The sequence below is a fragment of the Manacus candei genome, unplaced genomic scaffold, assembly GCF_025592945.1.
Source record: "Manacus candei isolate 608988 ecotype Guabito, Panama unplaced genomic scaffold, ASM2559294v1 h1tg000049l, whole genome shotgun sequence".
NCBI classification, from domain to species: domain Eukaryota; kingdom Metazoa; phylum Chordata; class Aves; order Passeriformes; family Pipridae; genus Manacus; species Manacus candei.
Window position 1 is genome coordinate 25,634,881 of NW_026138097.1, and position 21,955 is coordinate 25,656,835.

Genomic DNA, 21,955 nt, shown 5'->3' on the forward strand with positions numbered 1-21,955 from the left:
AAGTGTCTTGATTATATAACATATCCTTAATGGCCTCAACCTTTCCCTTTTTGGAAATAATTAATCAGAGCAAAAGTGTCAAAAGAATACATTTTGCATGTGTTCTAACAATAAGTAAATTATCCCATTATTATAATTTTATGTAGGAAATAAAGCAACCAGCAATACAAAAATATCAGTTGACATCATCTGTAAGCACAAAGCATGGCAGATCATTTATTTGGAAATTTGTGTAGGTGGCTTTTATATGCATATCAAAGAATTGCATCAAAGTATTAACTATATGTTTTCATTAAACTCAGTAATTATCCCGTTACATCAGTGTTGGTATTTTATTTTTTGCATGGCAAATCATACTTTTTGTCTTGTTCTGCAGGACATTTCTTGTTTTCCTTGAGATTTCCCTTATGAATGATAACTTTTTTTTGTTTTCCTAGGAAAACTCTCTTTCCTTTTGGACTAACAAAGTTTAATGTTCTCATCCATCCTTCTCACACTACTATTTGTTTATAAGTATTATGGACTAGTATTACACAAATAATAGGTTTAGGAATCTTCTGTCTGTGTCTATAGAGTTAGTCATATTTTAGTGATGACATCCATTCCCTTTACAACTGCACATTCTGTAGATTCATAATTTCTTCAGCCAGCCAGTGGTTGGTTTCTGCCATAATTCAGGTTTAACCTCTGAATTCAATGTAAATTTTGCCTTTCTTTCTCTACATGCTTACCAAGAGCACCTCTGCAGTCATGCTAGCTGGTTTAAACTCAGCAAAATGTAACAACATGTTAGCTTTCATATATCCACTTTCAAATCTACTTTTCTGCTGTCCTGCAACTCAATTTTGCACTACTGCGCTCCCTACCACAGAATGCCTAAGAGGAACATAAAAGACACTTTGTAGAGTTTCAGAAGACGTGTAATAACAGAAGTTATTCTGCTCTCTTTTCTGTGTTGGTGGTTGGACTGTGATCTAAACTCCTCAGACTGTTAAAAAGGCATTTGTATTGGCATTGTTTAGGTAGGGAATAAGGATGATGTGCACACCTATTGGATGTATGTTCTCATTTTCAGTGCTGGTAGTTTTCAGAATCACAATGGTAACATTATTGGAGAAAAATTCTTTAAGCTGTTGTTTTTTGTCCCCCCTTAGAACATTATCAACTGTATGTTCCTGAGTCAGCTCAAGTTGGATCAGCAGTTGGCAAAATCAAAGCAAATGATGCAGACACTGGTTCCAATGCAGACATGAAGTACACAATTATAAATGGTGATGGCTCTGGGGTATTCTCCATATCTACTGACAAAGAAACAAGGGAAGGAATTCTTTCCCTCAAGAAGGTAAGCCATAGACTTCAGAAGTTTCCTGTGTATGTAATTAAAATATAATGATGAGTACTGAATAAGCAGACATCACAACAAAAATATTTTACTGTGTAAACCTATAGAGTCATGAACTTCAGCAATGTAAGCTTCTCCATATTGTTCCCAGAGACACTTAATCTTTTCAGGAAAGGCAGGAAGAAATTCAAGGAAAGAAATAGTTATTTAAACCCTCTGTGTTTTTTAATGGTGTTATCTAATATTTATAATACTCTGATAAAAACCTTATTGAATTTTAATTAAGATAGCTCACTTTTTCTGAGTGATAGTTTTGTACATTAAATTTCTTTGGAAGAAGTAAAATTTGGCTGAAAGTTGTGCTGTTGTCCCCAAACTACTTGAATATTGACATAGAAAGTTTTTCTGTGGTAATGATGTGTAATTCAGTTTTCATAGACTGTTATTCCTTGATTTACTTGAAAGCTAACATCTAAATGGTCCAGTATTGTGATAAAGAGCTTAAATGTTACTGGTCAAGCAATCATACAGTTATCATTTATATGAATTCCCTCTATTTTTCCAGTCTTTTTAAACCATTATTTATCAATTTTTCTTGCCTTTTAATTTCATTCTTAACTGAATTCAATACATAAATCTAATTCCATAGATAATTTCATCTCCATATTAAGTCCTCTGAACTAGGATCATGGTGGACATTTCTTGAAGTGTCTGCCAACTTATGTTAATATTATATGAATAGATTTAAATTTAATTTTATAATAACCCAGGGATATGGGTTATTATATTTAAGATTTTTTAAAAAACCTTTCTAACAAACGAAAATTTATTGATTTCAGTTTTCACTTGGAGTAACAAATGTCAATTAACAATTCTCATGTGGACTTGTTACTGTCTTGTAGACATCAATTATATCCATATAGCCTAAAAAGTAAAAGTGATTATGTATTTGTTAGTACATATTCTGGGGTTTACTAATAGTTAGAGGAATGAAATACAGAGAAAATGCGAGAAAAGACATTAAATAAAAACTATCATAACGCATGTTTGTGTTTATATTGCTTCTGAACAGATATATATATATTTATGCACATTTTTATATAGCATCTTAAAAATAGTTCGTAACTAAAGGAAATGTTATTTTTATAATTTATGATGATTTAAAAAGGGCTTCTGTCTCTTCCAGTATCTGAAAAATCTTTAACTCAGTGTCTCTTATGAAGGTTGTGTAATACCTGCTTCTTTCAACCACGAAAAAGTAAACTGTCTTTTTTATACCACTGAACTTATTTCCTGGTGACCCTGATGTAGCTAATGCCATAGCCTGTTATTTCTTCTTCAAAATGAGCACTGTACTCTATTTAAAAGTTCGTTATGGCTACTGTTCATTAACTGCAACATTTACGCATATTGAGAACATGAAGCAGAAAGAAAAAACATGAAAGACACATAAAAATGTGTTAAATCACATTTCTTACTGCTTTCGGTAGACAAAATAGCTTTGGAGAAATTTTCACTACGTTTCAGAATATGACAAAAGCATATGTTGCCTATTCTTATACATACACTACAGTGATTTGAATCATTTTCCCATCAAGACAAGAAGGGGTACATTTTGCTTAGGTAATGTTATGTTCCAGTTGAGCAGAAATTCAGCTCTTAAAGCTACATAAATTGGTGTGAATACCTCAATTACTTCCTCAGATATAATATTCTATTTTACAGTACAAAAAAGTGATCTTTTTTCTTCTTTTTTTTTTTTTTACATTCAGATTCTGTATGCAATTTAATAAGTATTTTATATTCTGTGTGCTGCAATTTCTTCTGATTTAGACTTGGTTTCAAGCTGAATTTGTTTGATAGTCTACCCATGTAAGACCCACGTGCTGAAGCCACAAGCTTAACCAAGAGTATTACTTTTATATTTGAGAATCCAAGAGTTCACCCACTAAATTTTTGCAGAGCCTTTGGTTCTTAATACCTTGAGAAAGCCTAATGAGAAAAATACTCTGCAGGTTTTCCCAGGACAGGCTTTTAATTTTAGGAGAAAATAAGGATTTTGGCAAAGGTTTAAAAGGGATAATAAACAACCAAGGTATAGCATTCCACAAGGCACCAACCCAGCACATGTCAAACCAAAAACTTAGCAGAATTCAACCTACTGGTTTTAAGTTACCCAAAAGAGATTCAGAAAACAGTAAAGAAAGAGATTAAGAGAAGAAACAGGAGTAAAGAAAGAGAGAGAAAGGAGATTATGAAAAGATATTTAGAGAAAAATAGCTACCACCGAAAAATCCTGCAGAAGTCCTGCTCCACATGGCAATGGCAGGTTGAGAGAGAAAGGGCAAGATGGAAACCACATGCTGTTGTAATTATGTGGTTTGGCCACTGTGGCCACCCCTGCCAGGGAGGACATCCAGCTCACTGACCACTCTGTGCCTCCAGACCAGAGTGAGGGTGGTGCAGCCAGTCAGAGGCTGGGTTAGGACTTGCAGGGTTCGTGACGTGGGTGGGCTCCCAGGCTGCCCTTTTGACTGACAGCTACTCCATGTGAGTTCCGTGTGAGTTCCGTGTGAGTTCCGTGTGAGTTCCGTGTGCCCTGCCCCACAAACACACGGGTTGGTTCCAACCCAATAATAAAATAATACTTTTAATGATCCAGGGTCTCACAACCCAAAACAGATAAACTCCACTAAGAAGAGAACTTATTTTGTTTTGTATATCAGATGCCAGTACCTTCTGTAACAGAGAAATAGAATGATTTTTGCTCTAGTATTCTCTAGAAGAATTTACAATAGGAAAACCAGAAAAGGCAGAAATAAATAGGTTATTTTGTCTAACAATCTGAAATCCTCCTCAAACCTTTTAAAACCTCACTTACTTGAGGTTCTGATGCAAAAATCAAATTTCTCAGCCTACAAGTAGGCTTTTCAACAGGCACACTATGGCTGTGAGTCTTGGAAGTAATATTTTTTGATCTCATTCTGGGATGACCCAAAACATCCAGTACTTTTATTATTTTCCCTATTGACAAACCTGTGGAGCCATTCTTCAGTCTAAAAATCTTTCCATGAAGGGTTGATTACAAACTGTCATTTGACATTTGGTGTGAAAATCATAACATACAATAAATTCATACTGAAGTTACGTGGATAATTGTCATAGAAAGGCATTATTCTTTGGAAAAATAAGAAACATAAAAATTCTCATTTTTTTCATCTAGAATATAATTTTTTTGCCTTATTTCTGGGGAAAAGTTAATGTTTTAAGTAAATATAGAAATGATATATATATCTAGAGACACAGGACAATTCTGCCTCTCACCTTATAGCTACAGCTAATTATTAAGATGTTATGGGAAGAAGAGAAAGCAAATGAAAGCAAAAAACTGCTTTAGCTATGGTTGAAATGTCAGCGTTTTCTGATTATCTGAGGGGATTATTCCCGTATTCTTGGAAAAAAGAGGGGCAAAAGTCTGATTGAATAACTACATCAAAGAAGAAAACAAGACTTTGTGTTATTACAAGAGTCTTTCTGTGTTTTCTGAGATAAATTAATCTTCCTATACAAATTAATTCAGTCATTGTCATTATAAATTTAATTTTCTAAAAAGACATCATAGTTACAAGTTGCAATCCTATTGTAAACCTGTTTAATCTTAGAATATATATGCTGCGGAGCAATGTAAATTACTATTCAATATTTCCCTACTCATAAGAAAAATACATCATAAATTAAAGTACATCTGAGTTAGAATTTACTAAACTTTTGTTTCTTTATGAATTGGTTTAATCAAGTAGCATACTTAGCTCTTTTTTCTTATAGTGGTGGATTTACTATGCTATGGTTAATTTCTATGACTTTAAAATTTTTATTTTTTCATTTGGAAAAGGGAGACAGAGAATGTAAGGGTCAAAAAAAGTCTCATACTATTAGAGTTAAGAAAATGAATTAACTGTCCTTCAGTACACAGAGAAGAAATCAAAGAAATATATAAAGCATATATAAATCCTGACCAACTATTTTTCTTATACATCATCAGTCAAATTTATTGTAGATTTTATCTACAAAATATGCACTGACATTGACAAGTCATACATTGAGTTTCTCATTTGTCCTGCCTAAAATACTACTTCTCCACTCTTTGGGGTGATAGGAAATACCAGTTTAGCCTTGGATGAAAGCTTCGATGCTTGTAATGAGTTTTTTTAAGACAGGTTGTCAGGTCCACACAGAATGATCAGAATTATACTGGTAGTACTGGAATTCTGCCATGCCATAATGTCCTAAAAATTGCAATTCCAAAGAAGAAAAATAAAAAAAAGATTCCATGCATATGCAATCTCTTTTAATGTTATGCCTGTATTTTGAGACTGTTGGAAACTTGGTGGTATTATATATACCTGTATAAACTACCTGCTTTGTCAAGTATAATAAAAAATATTAACCTACCTGTACTTTTTATAAATTGGTTGAAGTCATAAATTTGTAACACAAAAAATATTGAGGTCTTTATTATTAAGAATGAGTGCTTTTGCCCAGCATAGAAGCACATTTAAAAAATAATGATCTGAAATCTACCTTAGGACTGCCTGGAACTGAGCTGGTATTTTTAAAGCCTTTTAATTAATAATTAGAACTAACAGGCAATATATAGAAAAAAATTACTTTTCAAATGAAATTCTTGATGGACTGTGTATGAAATGTAGTCAATTACTTTAGTGAGACTGAAGAAACCAACCCAAAATAGTTGTGGTTCTGTAAATATGACTTCTAGTAAAAACATTGACTAGCTCTATATCTGCTAATGAGCTTCACTACTTCTTTACTTTTAAGTTAAATATCCTTTTTAGTCCCCTCTACTACACTGGGAGAGTTGGGAGTCAGGTGTGTCATGTTTATCTTACATCTTGAATAAGACAGTGCATTAGCATGCTGATGTAGGATTAAAATAAATATATAAAGTTAGTAAAATTAGTTCATAATAATCTGAAAACTAGAGAAACTGTAGATAAAATTTTCACTTGTGTGAAATGGGAGTCCTAAGAAAGGAAGTATCCATGTTGTGTGACATACAAATCAGATTCCCAGCTTCTCTCCTAGTAGAGAGGTAGGATTCATCATAGGAATACATTAATTTAAATACAGGGTAATGATAAAACAGCAAAGGTGTTCCCGGTGTATGGTACAGCTGGGGATGTGCCTTCTAGAGAATTTTACTGCACATTAGGCTCTGTAGAAGGCATATCCCCAACTACAGACTTCCATTCCATTCATGATGGATTGTGCAGTACAGCAGTACATGGTAGGACTGGCTGAAATCTTGTCTCTCTTGTTACTGGAAATGAATTGAAAAGAAAATGGTCTAGAATATAGAGATGCATTTTTCTGATTAGAAAAACACACAAGCTCATGTTTAGGCTATTCTTACACAGACATGGAATCCTAGATTCATTAAGGTTGGAAAAGACCTCCAAGATCATCCAATCCAACCTTTGACTGATCATCACCATGCCACCTTAACCGTAGCATTAAATCCCATGTCTAGTTGTTTCTTGAACACTTCCAGGGATGGTGACTTCCTACTGGCAGTCCCTCCCAATGCTTAACCACCCTATCAGTAAAGAAATTTTTCCTAATATCCAACCTGAACCTCCCTTGATGCAGCTTGAGAGTATGTCCAGATCCTTCTGCATAGTCTTCCCACCCTCCGGCAGAACAATACTCACGCCCAACTTAGCGTCATCTGTGAACTGACTGAAGGTGCACTCGATCCCCTTCTCCAAACCATTGATATAGATATTAAACAGGACTGGCTCCAATACTGAACCTTGAGGAACCCCACTAATGACCAGCCACCAAGTGAATGTAGCACCATTCACCACCACTCTGTGGCCCTGGCCATCCAACCAGTTTTTAACCTATCAAAGAGTGCACCTTTTCAAGTCATGGGCTACCAGCTTCTCCAGGAAAATGCTGTGGGAGACAATATCAAAGGTTTTACTGAAGTCCAGATGGACTACATCCACAGCCTTTACCTCCACTGGATGGGTCACCTGGTCATAAAAGTTCATGTCTCTTATAGTAACTGAGTGTTTTCCTGCAAGAAGTTGCTTTTTTCAGTCGAGGATTTAAGAGATGACCAAAAGAATTTTAGTATTGCTGTTACTGTTTATTAAACTTTTTAATTAAAAATGCAAAGTTAATTTAATTCAGGATATATCAGTCTCTGCCTTTTTCTGGATTTAGAATTTACTGATTAAAATCAAAGGGTGATAAAATCCAGAAATGTTGCATTATCATGGAAGAAGAATCTGAGGCTCATTCTGAATCTTGAGTTATTTCTAAAACTGGTACCTTGTCCAATACTCTGTTGTAAAGAAAAACTGAATCCATCCTGCTTCATGTAAGTCATTCTACTTAGAAGGCATGGCAGTGGCTGCAAGAATGTCAAAGAATATTGTTCCCTTCCAGTAACACGAAAAAATGTTTTTTAAGTTAAGCAGAAAAGATTTGGTTAACCTGGTAGCAGACTAAACTGAAAAACAGAATAGCACTGATAAATCTTTGGTTTTTTTCTGCTGACAGCCTCTCAACTATGAAAAAAAGAAATCATATACTCTTAATATAGAAGGAGCAAATACTCACCTTGATTTCCGCTTTTCGCACTTGGGACCTTTCAAAGATGTAACAATGCTGAAGATCATCGTTGGCGATGTGGATGAACCTCCGCTCTTCACTATGCCTTCCTATGTCATGGAAGTTTATGAAAATGCAAAGATTGGGACTCCTGTTGGCACAGTAACGGCACAAGATCCTGATGCTGCAAACAGTTTAGTGAGGTATAGTAAGTCCAAATTACATGAGACCAAATTTCACAATCTAAAGGTTTAATGAGATCTGGGATGTCTAAAGACTATTTATTTTAGTACATAAATGGGAATACAGATCATAACAGTGCCATGATCAGTCTGTATGGGTTTAATAACGTAATCTTCTACCTTTTGGTTTGCACTAAAATTCCCATCTAGTAATTGGTCTGAGCAAAGGTCTGAAGTGCCAGTCAGTATCTTGCCATCTTGCCACTAGTTGCAAATCTGTTAAGGATCATAGCACTGTTTTTCCCTTTGACTCTCTGCACACTTACTACACTGTAGTTGTTCCCAGTGCTTATGGAAGACAGAGACAAGCAGGATCATTTCTGCAAAGTTTTGGTTGAGGACGAACCCACTGTTTTGTAATATGCTTCAGCTTTAGTGGAGTATCAAAAGAATAGATTAGATGTAATAATGAACCTCACTGATGTTGCTAGGGGTATGTCATCTCCAATTGCGAGGTCTAGGGCAAAGAGAAGTGCCGGGAAACAAGCACTTGCAGCATAAGGTACATCATTTGAAAGCTAAATGAATATGTAATATACTAGTGTGGTGGGTTGACCTTGGCTGGTCACCAGGTGCCAACCCAGCCACTCTGCCACTCCCCTTCCCAGCTGGACAGGGAAGAGAGCAAGATGGAAAACAACTCGTGGGTTGGGATAAGGCAGCTTATTAAAACATAAGCAAAGCAAAAACTTGCGCATGCAAGAGCAAAGCGGAAGATAACATGGTTTATTCTCTACTTCCCATCAGCAGCGATGGTCGGCCACCTTCAAGAAGCAGGGCTTCAGCGCGTGTAATGGTTCCTCAGCAGGCAGCTGCTGGAGACAATGAATGCCCCCCTTCCTGCTCCTTGCCTTAGCTTTTATATCTGAGCTGACGTCATATGGTATGGAATATCCCTTTGGTCAGTTTGGGTCAGCTGACCTACTTGAGTCCCCACCAAAGATCTTGCCCTGGATTGAGGAAGGAATGTTACAGTGCTGATGCTGTGCTCAGCAGTAGCCAAAACACTGGTGTGTTGTCAACAGCCTTCTAGCTGCCAATGCAAAGCACAGCACTGTGAGGGCTACTATGCAGAAATGAAAACCATCTCAGCCAGACCCAATACAACTAGGAAGGAAATATTTTGAAAGTATGTCAAATTTTTTTTTATTCTCAAAGTAAATTTTCTCATTAAAAGGTAAAAAAAGAAAAAGAAAGAAAGATTTCTGTGCTGATGCTCTGGCCAAAATACTTATTATAAGAGAACTGGCTTGGGAATAGATCATGATTTGAACTAAGAAACTGAAATCAAGCTGGAAATACCCACACAGCAAGCTCGAAATGCATTGGTGCTGAAAGCATATATACATGTTAATTTGACTTCTAAATTTAAGAACATTTTGATTTAACTTTGAACAATCAGGAATTGGGGGTTTAATATGTTACTGATTTAAAGTTTTCAGTTCCGTGTTTTCATCTATAACATGATCTAACCATATTTTTTAATGGCTTCATTTGTGGGCTGAGTTATTTTCTAAACTGGCATACAGTGCTAGAATTTTGTGGAGCAATACATGAATTTTGTCTTGAAGGTGGTAGTAGATTTAAAATTTAAAAAATAATCTTCATGAAAACATATTTTATGCTATTCCTTTTTATGACATAATGCTATAGCCTTTGTAGAAATAATATGATTATACACATGGAAAACAGTTTTTCTTAAGGTAATTGGACATTTTTTAGTCTCCTGACAATTGAAATCTGCTGGATACATGCAACAGTCTTGGTAAGATGAAACCATTTTTTCAGAACAATGAAAACATCAGGTTTTTATGGTTCTCTTGTGCTAATAGTCTAAAATTCAAAGTGTTTTGTGTCAGAGAATCAATATATGCAATTTCTTAGTGGCAAACTATTGCCTTTGAAAAATTACCACTATGGTATTTGTGTCTAAATCATAAATAAAATTTTTTTTTCTAAAAATAACTACCAAGTGCCTGTAGCTTTAATACTATAATTCTGAAGCAACCAGCACAGTCAGGGAGGTTAGCCATCATGGTAGCTTGGAGTAGGAAGGGCAAGCGCAGATTTGACTAGTTCCTCCATAATTCAACTGTCTGTGGCCCAGAAGCATTTTGTCTAGAAAGAAGTAAGACAACTGTGATAAAAGGGAAGCAGCAGCAGTTTGTACAAAGCCTGGGAAAACCAGAAGTAGATTTTCTGAGTGAAGCAGGCAGTAATTTCGAGGCAGAGGGGTCAGAAGGAAAAATATTTGCAAATATTTTACTTTTTGTAAGTGTACCTCTTTTTTTCCAAACATGAATTTGTAACCAGTGATTGACAACAGAATATTGTATCCATAATATTCATATAATTGAGGGGCAAAAATGTTCTTATCTTTGTCTATCCTATTTTCCCCTCCACTGGCATTTATTTTTGCATTTTTCCTTCCATCATTCTCTGTTTTAATAAGGGAAAAAATATAGTGCTAGCAAAACATACCAAATCACGAAGTTCTGAAAGAAACCAGCCTTCAGTTACATGTTGTTGAGGTTTGGCAAGAACAGCAGCAGCTCAGATATCCTTGACATATCATTATATTGTGACCGGGTCCGCTCTCTAGCCACGCTTTATCCATCTTGGTGGAACTGATAGTGAATGTCATTTGTAAGAATGTGAGCTTTTTATGAAGATGCTGATTCTCTAAGGCCTGAATTAACACACTGGTTCATGGGACTCTAAAAAGACACCAGATTGGTGTGCCCTCAAGTTTTCCTTGAGCCTTCTCGTACAGGAGGAGGAAGATTGGTCTGGGAACAGGTAACTTTAATCCACTTTCCCTTAACTTCACGCAAACAATGACACGGTGCAGAAGGGTTTTGTATTGCTTCAAGATTTGGCTGCATCTGGGGAATCTATGGGTTGGAAGTGGTGCATGACTTGACAAGCAGGACAGACTGTACAGGCTGAGCTGCTGCTCTACATGGAGGCAGGGTCTTGCTCCACCATAACCATGAGGAAAGGAGCAATTTGGAGGAAGCTGCATGTCTCAGAAGCATCCACACAGTGCACTTATGTCCTGTGATGGTTTGCAAGAAATATCTCCAATGTTTGTCCGAAACCCCGATGAGTCTGAAAGATAGTCAGAGGGTAACAAAGTCACGTCTCTCCTTAATTTCCAAACAATTCATAGGTCATTGAAAATAAAAACAGTGATTAGAAAAACAAGCCCAGGAAAATTCAATGCAACTTTCTTAGAAAGCAGAGATCACATTCTTCAGGGAAGATAAGTGCAGATAGGACTTGCACTGCTGATCTGTGTACAGCAGGGGAGTAACAGAATAGAGCTTCCTCAGCCAAATGGCTCAGATACATCTCCAATGCTGTGAAGCTATAGGACAAGATACAGAGCAGTGATTTGCTTATCAGTCTTTCCTAATTCACTTGTGCATCCTTTCCACTTTAGGAGGACACTCATTGCTGTGTGTGTGACTGATGAAGCATTAAGCACACACAGTTACAATTGTATCACTTTGTTGTTCAGCTGCTAAAAGAGATACAGTGCTGTGATTTTTTCACTGCCCAATTAATTAACAGTTTATTTTGATGGCAGGAACAATTCTTATATACAGAATAATGATTAGTTAAAGTAATTAACTTGGCTGAAGAGAAATCTTTTTCAAAAGGTTATTCGAACTAAACCCAAAAATGAATAGCAACCTCTATTGTTATCAGTAAAGAGGGAGACAAGGTGGTTTTTTTCTTTATTTCCTCCCTGCAATTTCATCAAAATGATTTTGATTTCATCTTGTTCCTGAGCTGAGCAGTCTTCAGAGGGCACTGACTTTGTGCCAGTGCTTGTACTGGTGTTTTAATTTTTAAAACTCAGCAAACACCCCTCTATAATAACAAAGATAAGATTAATAGAGGTGTTTGTGTTTTGGTTTTTTTGTTTTGTTTTGGGTTTTTTGGCTTGTTTGTTTGTTGTTTTTTTTTTCAGTATTTATCTGATTGGCAATTTGTACTTTTTTAAAGGACTTTTCTTTTTACATTGATTTTTTTTCTTTAAATAGATAGAAATGCATTTTCAGGGAAATTTATTGAAATGTTATGATTTGGAATAAGAGATTATTATTCCATTGAAATACAGAAAATAAGCTTAATAATAGAAATCATAATAAAGAAATATATTAAAACTTTATAATGTAATAATTTTAAAGATTTTTTTAATTAGTTTGAAAATCAACTATTTAATTAAATTGTTTTCTAAATCAACAGAAAACTTCATTCATTCACACGTATTGCTACCTTGTTGGAACATTTATGAGAAACTAATCCCCTTTCATTGCATTGTGACAAGTATTCTGTTTTCACACACGTATCTTTTGTTTTTTGAAAAGGTCAGGGTTAAGTAATGTTTTATAGTAATATCTGATGTGCAAGTGGGTCTTGAAAATTTCCCATAAAATATTACTATTAAATACCCTAGTTATAATTTTATTTTAATGTATTATTCTTTTTAAATCCCTCCATACCTATTTTGAAATTATCTTTTTTCTTCCTGAAACCATACACAGAAAACTTGCACGGAGATTATGGGTGAAAACAGCTTTTAATTAACAAGTCGCTTACGTGCAGTGAGGGTAGCCCTAGGCTGCTAGTACTGCCTCAGGGCTGCAGCAGTGCCTATTGAAATCCTGCCATCCTCCTGTAGGTGATTCTTGGGTGGTGAGTCTGTCCAGCCACAGCGCATACTCCAAGTGATTCTTGAAGTTTTCCAACTGCATCTAGTCTGTTTTCAGTGGAACAATTTTCAGAAACATAATGTTGCAACTATTCCCCAAACCACCTCTAAGTTAGTCATTCAGAAAAGAGAAAAGGCGTAATTCTAAGATCACGATACTTTCTGAAACTCTCATATAATAATGAAAATACCTTTGTGATGTAGACCAGTTCCCTCATATTAAGCTTGATCTCAGTTTGATATTGTACTTTGAGGAACTGAAAATCTTTATTAACATTGTACCCTTAAAAGGGTAGTGTTTGAGAAATAAGACATGCTGTTATAGAAGTACTGTAACATCATTCCTTTGGCTGCTGCTGTGCAATTTTTGTCATGCAGCAGTACAGGAGGCAAACAGAGGTACTGTTTTGAGCACTAATGATAGCATCTCTGTCCCCTCTGGTTATTTTTTACTCACAATTATTATGTTTAACTTATGTTGTTTGCATTTCTGGGAAGAAATGTTCTCTTCTCAGTATTTAACAGAAAATATCTGATGAATGGGCTAAGGCTACTGATCAGCACTCTGCCTGTGACAGTAGGGTCAACTGATAAAAGCATCTTCCCTTTTCAGAATTTCTACAATGGCTTGGTTAAAAATCAAGCCACTGTATTTTGTTGGGTCCTTGGAAGATTGATGCATTACATTAATACATTGGAATTCAAGTAAATTTTGTGTTGGAATCTAGTTAGGCTGTAACATATATCTTACTATGATGAATTTTACTCACAGGAGTTGATTAACTATAGGAAAGAGAAGTCAGAAAAAGCTATTGTTTTGGTTTTCTTTGATTTGGGTTTGAAGGGGTTTTTTTAATTTTTGTGCTAAAATTAGTTTATTGTTTTTTGGTGCTAAAATTTGAATGTTAATTTTTTGCTAAGTTGAGGAAGAATGCAAGTACAGTCTCAGCCCTGATTCTGGCTTCTCACTTTTTAAAGTGTCACATGGCATTGCCTTATAATGGCTGATATATCATAATGGTTATAATACATGTGTATACTAATGAGTAGGAAAATTTGCTTCCCAACACCACACCTGGTATCTTGAAGCTCTAATAAAAACATAGTTCCCTTGCCCTACTTTGATTTAAATTGAAAGTCTTCTCTTTCTTTCAAAAAGAATACTGAAAAATTAATAAATTACAGGTACATATGATTACAACAATTAATGCGGTATAGGAATTTTTCTTCAATTTTCTTCAATTCCTGCATCAGAAAGCAGAGAAACTTATTTTAACTTTTGCTGCATTGTCCATAAAAGATGTCCATCTGAAGTTGAATACTTTCTGTCATCAGCCTTTAGAAAGTAATCTTAATTTTCAGGAAATGGTATTTATAGAGGCATGCTTATATAGAGTAAAGGACACACACAGGGTGTTTCAGGTATTCCTATTATTATTTCTAAAGCCTTAAAGACATAAAGTGTTGTGGAAGATTTAGGTTTCAGACTGTTTTTCTGATGTAAAGTTTATATTTACTAGAGGTAGAATAAGACATGAACTTGCAATTCAAACTCAGTCACGCAAATTTATTTTGAAAGATATCATCATATTACGTGAAGAGAGGTGCAGGAGAGAACTGCGTGAGTGGATCAAGGGAGGGGTGGAAAATTAAAATTTTATTTTAAAATATTTTTTTCCCCCTGTAATCTGAGATCAGTTTCTATGTCACTCAGCCATACTGTCAGTAGGAAGAGAGGATAAGATTGATCCTCTTCTGCAAAATATAAAAGTGTCTTCGCTTAGTTGTATTAATTTGTCTTACTTGCTCTTTGGATGTCATAGGAGTGAAATAAGATCAGTTTGTTTTCTGCTATTCTGTGCACCGCCAGCATGGCTTCACCAAGAACAAGTCCTGCCTGACCAACCTAGTGGCCTTGATGGGGTGATGACATCAGTGGACAAGGGAAGGGTTACAGGTGTCGGTTATCTGGACTTCCGTAAAGCCTTTCACACAGTCTCCCATAACACCCTTTTCTCTAAATTGAAAAGAGAAGGATTCGATGAATGAGTTGTTAGACGGATAAGAAAGTGATTGGGCAGTCACATCCAGAGGGTAGTGGACAATAGCTCAGAGTCCTGATGGACATCAGTGACAAGTGGTGTCCCTCAGGGATCTGTATTGGGACCAATGTTATTTAATATCTTCATTAATGACATAGGTGAAGGGATAGAGTGCACCCTCAGCAAATTTGCAGATGACACCTGAAGGACGGAATGCCATACAGAGGGACCTGGACAAGCCTGAGAAGTGGGACCATGGGAACCTAATGAGGGTTAATAAGACCAAGTGCAGGGTGCTGTGCATGGTTCGGGGCAATCCCCAGAGTCAATACACAGGTGAAGATGGGGGATGTAGAGATTGAGAGCAGCTCTGCTCAGAGGGACTTTGGAGTGCTGGGTAATGAGAAGCTGAACATGACCCAGCAATGTGCATTTGCAGCCTCGAAAGCCAATTGTGTCCTGGGTTGCATCCAAAGCAGTGTGATCAGCAGTCTGAGGGAGGTGATTCTGCCCCTCTACTCTGCTCTGGTAAGACCCTGCTGGAGTGCTGCATCCAGCTCTGGGGCTGGATATCAACCTGTTGGAGCAAGTCCAGAAGAGGGATACCAAGCTGATAAGAAGGATGTTGTGAGGAAAGGCTGAGAGAATTAGGTTGCTTCAGCGTGGAAAAGAGAAGGCTTTGGGTGACCTAATTGCAGCTTTCCAGTACCTGAAAGGAGCCTACAAGAAAAACTGAGAGAGGTTATTTACAAGAGCATGACAGGATAAGGGGAAATGACTTCAAACTGAAAAAGAGTAGGTTTTGGTTAGATATTAGGAAAAAAATTCTTTGCTATGAGGGTGCTGAGACACTGGAGGACATTGCCCAGTGAAGTAGTGGATGCCACACCCCTGGAAATATTTAGGGCCGGGTCAGATGGGGCTCTGAGCAATCTGGTCTAGTGAAAGGTGTCCCTGCACGTGTAGGGGGGTTGGAAGTACATGATGTTAAAGGTCCCTTCCAGCCCTGGCTATGATTATGTGATTCCATGATTCTTTGTTAGCTGTACTTAGGGCAGCCTCCACAGTAAGTGCAGAGAGAAACGTAACTCAGAGAGAAAGTAATCAGAGAGAAACAGTGTCTTCCTCCTCCATCTCACTTCCTTCATTTGCTTTCTCTGTTTCTCCAAAATATTCTCTAAGGTTGTCAGTAAATCAAGACAGAAAAAGAACACCCTATTTTGAATGGCTGGACAGAGAGGGGAATTTTTCTTCAATTTATTCTCTAGCTCTTCATCTGTCTTCACAGGGAGGAAACATTTTAAAACCTTTCTTTAAAATGTTGAGGTGAGAGGTCTGTTGCTGTTTTATTCCTTGAGGCCTCAAATTATTTTTCATTCTTGTCAAACTATATGCCCTAGACCTCCCACTAACAAAAATGTCAATCTCTTTGTCCAGGAACTGGTAAGATGCTCTGACAGCTCTTCTGACTAGAAAGCATCCAGCTCGGGATGATGGTCAAAATCTCACATCAACCAGAACAATCTCTATTCCTCCCTTAGAACTGAGAGAGAAAACACTGACAGAGCATCTTTTTATGGTGACTCTGAAAGACTGATTTTTCATGCCAGAACATCATCTTTATATTTCTGTGATATCCACTGACTTCAGAATGCCTCCAGTGTTTAATACTCTTTTATGATTTTAGAGTCAGCCTTCATGTGTGAACATCTCTGTAGTATGGCCTTCTGATAGGGTCATTCAACTCCAATAAATAGGCATAAATCTATCTGTCTTGGGTTTATTTGGGTCAGTCGATAATATGTAGAGAAAAAAAAGATAATATGTAAGTAGAATATGATTCTTAAGCTAGTAGCTGAAGCGTATTTGGACAATCATAATCCTCTGAAGAAATTAATAAAGTAAGGAAAATACCTTGCTTTGAATTCTAAATTATGCTTCTGAGGATGTGGCCTGTTATTAGCCTATATTTACTGTGAGAATTAGCTAGAAAAATGATCAGTGGTTAATATATGCAGACAGAAACTGTCAGCTAGAAATGATGAGTGTGTTTTCCTTCAAATGAACAGTGTTCCCAATTTCCCATGTCCAAGGTGAGCAGTGATAGCAGTGCATCGGGGATGGGAATAAGAACTGGAGCAGGAAGCCAACTTCTGCCTAAAATGCAAACCAGCAATGGCTGCCTTTCAGAGGAGTTTCTAGGAGGCAGTGGTTCCCTGCTTGCAACTCCCCTGTGTTTTCTGGGTTCTGCCAACTCACATCTCCAGGACAAGGAGATGGAAAGCTGCCACTTCTGCTGAACTGAGATTTCAGTATGAGAGGTGAACCAGGAGTCCTACATGGGAGACAACAAGATACTTCTGATCAGCTGATGGATGTCAGCTGGCAGCCATTACCAGAGATAACACAGTGGGAACAGCATATCAAATCAACTTCCTTCAAATGCTCTGAGAGGAACGGTATTTTTCTCAAAGTTATGCTAAGCCTGTCTGAAAAGAAAGCAAAGGAATGGTAAATAGAGAGATTACCTTCTCCAAGCTATCTCCAAATGTATTTACTTTTCACAACTGGAAAGCAGTTGAAGGCTGTAGTTCTCAGTAGCAGTCTTCTGCCGAGGACCTCTGGAACATCAAATGTCTCCTTAATCTACCAGGCACTGCAGCAAGGAAGTTGGATACCTGGCTGTATTGGTATGTGACTTCTGACTCACACTTCATAATTGCTTCTCTCTCCTGGCAAAGTTTGTTTGAACTATGGGGAAATAGATTGGCCCTGGAAGGGAGGTAGTGTAGTGCAAGACAGTCATGGAAGCAGAATGTCTCTCCACCACCTCATTTGGCTTCAAGGGTATGCCACTGGTTCCTAGGCTTGTGAGTGCTGCTGTCAGGAGGCAGAGAGAAGATAAAAGGCATGCACTTGAGTTATGTCCCAGCATGGGCCATCTCTTCTTGTTCTTCAGCTGGCCAAACACAGAGAGTTGCAGCTGATGAATTCTCTTGCTCTTTGTCCTGTTATATCTCCTCTTCTCACCCTATGCAGTTATTGCTTATTCTTCTTTTTCTAAAATATATTAGAAAGGAAAATAAAAATTTCTGTACTTTGAGTCTGACTGTGTTTCTGAGAAAGTTTTTTGCTTAAATCTTTAACTGATCAGGTTTCCTTATAATGGCATTTGATTTCTAATTGATAAGTCTTTAGAAGGTGTAATTGGTTGGACAAGCATTCTGTCTTGTTCCTATAGGCTTTTTTTAAGTGCTTCCTTATAGCCAGTTTCACTTGATATTAGAGAACTGTTTATTTGCTTATGTCTCAAAACAAAAACCCAAAGAAATACTGTGAATCTACATCTGGCTGAAATGTGCCTTTGGAAGTTTGTGAGCAGTATCAGGTTTGTAGCCAGGGTAGAAATATGTAAAAGAGTTTGAGTTTGCAGTTGATAAATAGGATAATCAATGAAAAAAAACATAATGAAAAGATAAAGATTTGATTAAAGAAAGAAAAAGAGACAACTTAAAAGCTCAAAAACTATTACAAAAATTTAAACTCAAGGTTCTTCCTTAAAACACAGTAACTAGAGGGAGACATACTGGAATAGTAACAGCCTATGCCAGTTCTCTATCCAGTGATAAACTGATGTTAATATTAAGACTGAATAATTTAGGGAGAGAGATTCTGAAAATACTTATGGGTTTTAGCTTAGAAGTCCTCTTGAAAGGTTTGGAAATCATTAATATTCCCAAACTACTTTAGCACCTTTTAAAATTTTCTCTATTTCAAGCAGTCTTTGTATTATTAGAGTCTAACTGCTTTAATACTGAAAGCAGATTTATATGTTCTAGAGTGACCTTCTGCCCAAAGGCCATCTTGCAAATATATTACTCTTTAGTTTCTAATTGTCGCAAAAGCTTTTAGTTTTCAGTAAAAATGTGGGTAATATCTGCCACCACTGAACCACTGCTTCACTAAAGGACTGGAAGTGAGGAATGATGTCAGAGAAACCAGAGGCTTTCCTTGGTCAGAAGAGGAAATAAGGACATGGATGGAAGCTGGGAATGCCCTTCTGTTCACTGACACTTCCTAACAAAAAGGTGGCATGTGTTGCCTTTCCCAGTGCTAGCAGGATTCAGTTTTAGTATTTGATTTCCTTCAGATTATGTTCAAAGTGTGACTAATAGGTCTTCTGTATTCATGATCCTTTTAAATGTATTTTCTTTCAGATTGGTTTCTCTTGCTGGTTTGAACGTAAGCAGTTTATGGAGCGCTGTTTATCTAGGCATGTCTTGTTATTAAGTCTCTTTATTAACATGTGTCATGCTACTTAGATGTTCTGATTTAATGGTTAGTGGTTAAATGTATGCTCACACAGCATTGTCATGAGTAAATGTCTATAAACAAATATTTCAAATGGATATTGTAAATTAATTTTTGAATTAATGTGTTCTAAATAAGAAGAAACAGTCAACTGTATAAGGGTGAAAAATCACATTTGAAATAACACTTTGAAATTAAAAATTTACACTATATCATTTTGTGGTCTAGAAAAAGCATTGGAAAGCAGCTCAGTACATGTGGAGGGACAGGTAGGAGGGGAAGAAAATGACTATTTCTGTTGCCACTATTATCTACATGAAAGTAATTTTTTTAACCAGATGAAGTAAATTCAGAAGCCTAAGTGAAGCATCATTAGCTCCACAATGTGCAATATTTATGGATATATCTGGTATCTATTCTCAACATATAGATAAATCAGTTCCTAGTATTTATAAGAGCCTAAATTTTTCAGCACTTTGTAAATACAGTTAAACTTGTTCTAAATGTCCTCTAACATGACAAAAATGCGATACTCTACCAAAAGTGTTTCTTGTACGAAATATTTTTAAAACACTTGGGAGCAGAACTACCATTCTGAGTTTTTCTGCTGTGTGGGAATATTTTCTGTAACTTGTTTTACTGAGATGTTCATGAAGATTGGAAACCACAGAAGTGCAAATAGCTGCTTTAAATGATACACAATGCAATTTTAAGGAAGAATCTGGAGTAGTGAAAGAGAACTGAATGTTATAATAATGGGAAAGCAAAAGAAAGTACAACTCTCTTATTCATTAATTGATCAAGAAAAATTTGTCAAGCTGTGAATATTTCAGCATGTCTGTAATTGTATGCAAAAGTCAGCACATGGAGAGGATGTGCTATTGTGGAGAAATTAGAAACATTTTTCATTATTCTAGTATCTTTGGAAGTAAAAGTGCTAGTACAATAAGTTACCTCAGGACCACTTTATTTCCATTAATGACACAGAAAATACAGTTGAAATTCTTCATGCAATGGAGATCTTTAAAAAGAGAGATTTGAGCTTCTTTGGAAAACTTAAGTAACTGTTTTAGAAAAAGGTGTTCATATTTGAAAAAAAAAATAAGACTGTCTTTTACTATATGTTTCTGAAAATGAACTATTAGGTAATCACAATTCATCAGAAAAACAAACTTCAGTTTTTGTACACAAGCTTCATATTTGGGACAGATTTTTTTCATTTTTATTTCTGTACTCAGAGGCAGATGTAATATTTTGTTATAAGTCACATACACAATAAAGCAGCTGGGTATTCTTACTGTTTTATTTTTTTCTCATTGAAGCCCAATTTGAAATTCTGTTTATTTTTAAGCTACTGTCTACAAATAATACATAGCCCTATTTTTATCATTCTGTGGTCAGCACAATAGTGACTCACAGAATAGTCACTGTGCCTGATGTTGGTAATGAGCAAACAATGTCCAGAGTAATAAATGTTTGCAGGGACAAGACTCTTGTAACTTGTTTTGGATTTGCAGTACATATTCCATAAGAACTGGTCAGGAGAGCATGTTTTATTTATTTTTTTAGCAAATAATTCTCTTCATTATCAGGACACTTCTAGAGTCAGGAAAAACAAAGCTATAGTAGGAGAGAAGTAATTAAATTTTATCATTACATAACTGATTGTAAGCTTTGCCAGTAAAAGGTCTCCAAGAAAACTGAGGGACAATTATACTTTCTACACTTTATTAGTTTTCTAGTTCATCATGTAAGAGATGTTTGTGTATCTGTGTGTGTATCTTGCCCAACACAACCAAATGTTCATAATTTCTGCATTACTATTATACTACTACTAGTAGTATAATCAAAACGTTCCAACTATTTGTCGTAGCTCAGTTTTCCTACACTGCCAAGCATAACATGTAAGGCATGGGGGCATTTCTGCACTTGAGGCATGTATCTTTCATACAAATTTCAAATATCAACCCAACTCTGTGACAAATGTCACAGAGCCTTGTGGATTTTTACAGGTTGATACCACTGTCTCCAGAATTTTTGTAAATAGTAAAAGGTAATTCTATCTGTGCACATGGTAGATAGAATTTCTTCAGTGAGACTGGCAGTCTTTCAAAACATTTCTATGACAAATAAACACTTGGAGAACCTGCGAATCTGTGCTTCATGGAAGATGGAGACCTGAAGAAACACTGGAAAAATCAGTTGTTTTGAAATTGAAAAACAAATCTGGATTCCTAAATAAAGAGGCGATGATAGCCTGGATGAATAGTGTCACATTAAATAAAGCCAAGAGGATAGCTGTGTGGTTCTTTTTTGAATGGGTTTTTTTTTTGGATCTTTGGGTTGTTTTTTTTTTCTTTTGTGATGTGTCCTCAGAGGATTCCAATATTCCTCAAAGTAACATCAATTTGTTTGGATATCTGCACCATCCAGCAAGTCATCATCAGTGACCAATGAATGTTCATCAAGAGTTTGCTTTTAATTCCTCTCCTGAGTTTACTGAGCGCAGAGAAGCACACTAAGTTGAAGAAGTGTCTGTAATGGCCACTGTGATCCAGCAATTATAAATTCAGCATTTTTTTGTTCTTTTTCTGGCAACATCACTTGCTTTGGTTTTCTCTCATCCAGTTAGGGATACTCTGATTAAATAATGTCC

At 36.3% G+C, this 21,955-nt stretch overlaps 1 protein-coding gene across 10 annotated transcripts in view; it reads left to right on the forward strand.

Moving 5' to 3' along the window:
* Window positions 1-21,955, forward strand: part of CDH18 (cadherin 18) — a 487,011-nt gene that overhangs the window by 425,114 nt on the left and 39,942 nt on the right. For all 10 annotated transcript variants that reach the window (XM_051799307.1, XM_051799317.1, XM_051799309.1 and 7 more), the window contains 2 exons: window positions 1,155-1,342; window positions 7,931-8,184. In XM_051799307.1, the coding sequence (XP_051655267.1) occupies window positions 1,155-1,342; window positions 7,931-8,184 (442 nt within the window). The remainder of the gene's footprint in view (window positions 1-1,154; window positions 1,343-7,930; window positions 8,185-21,955) is intronic.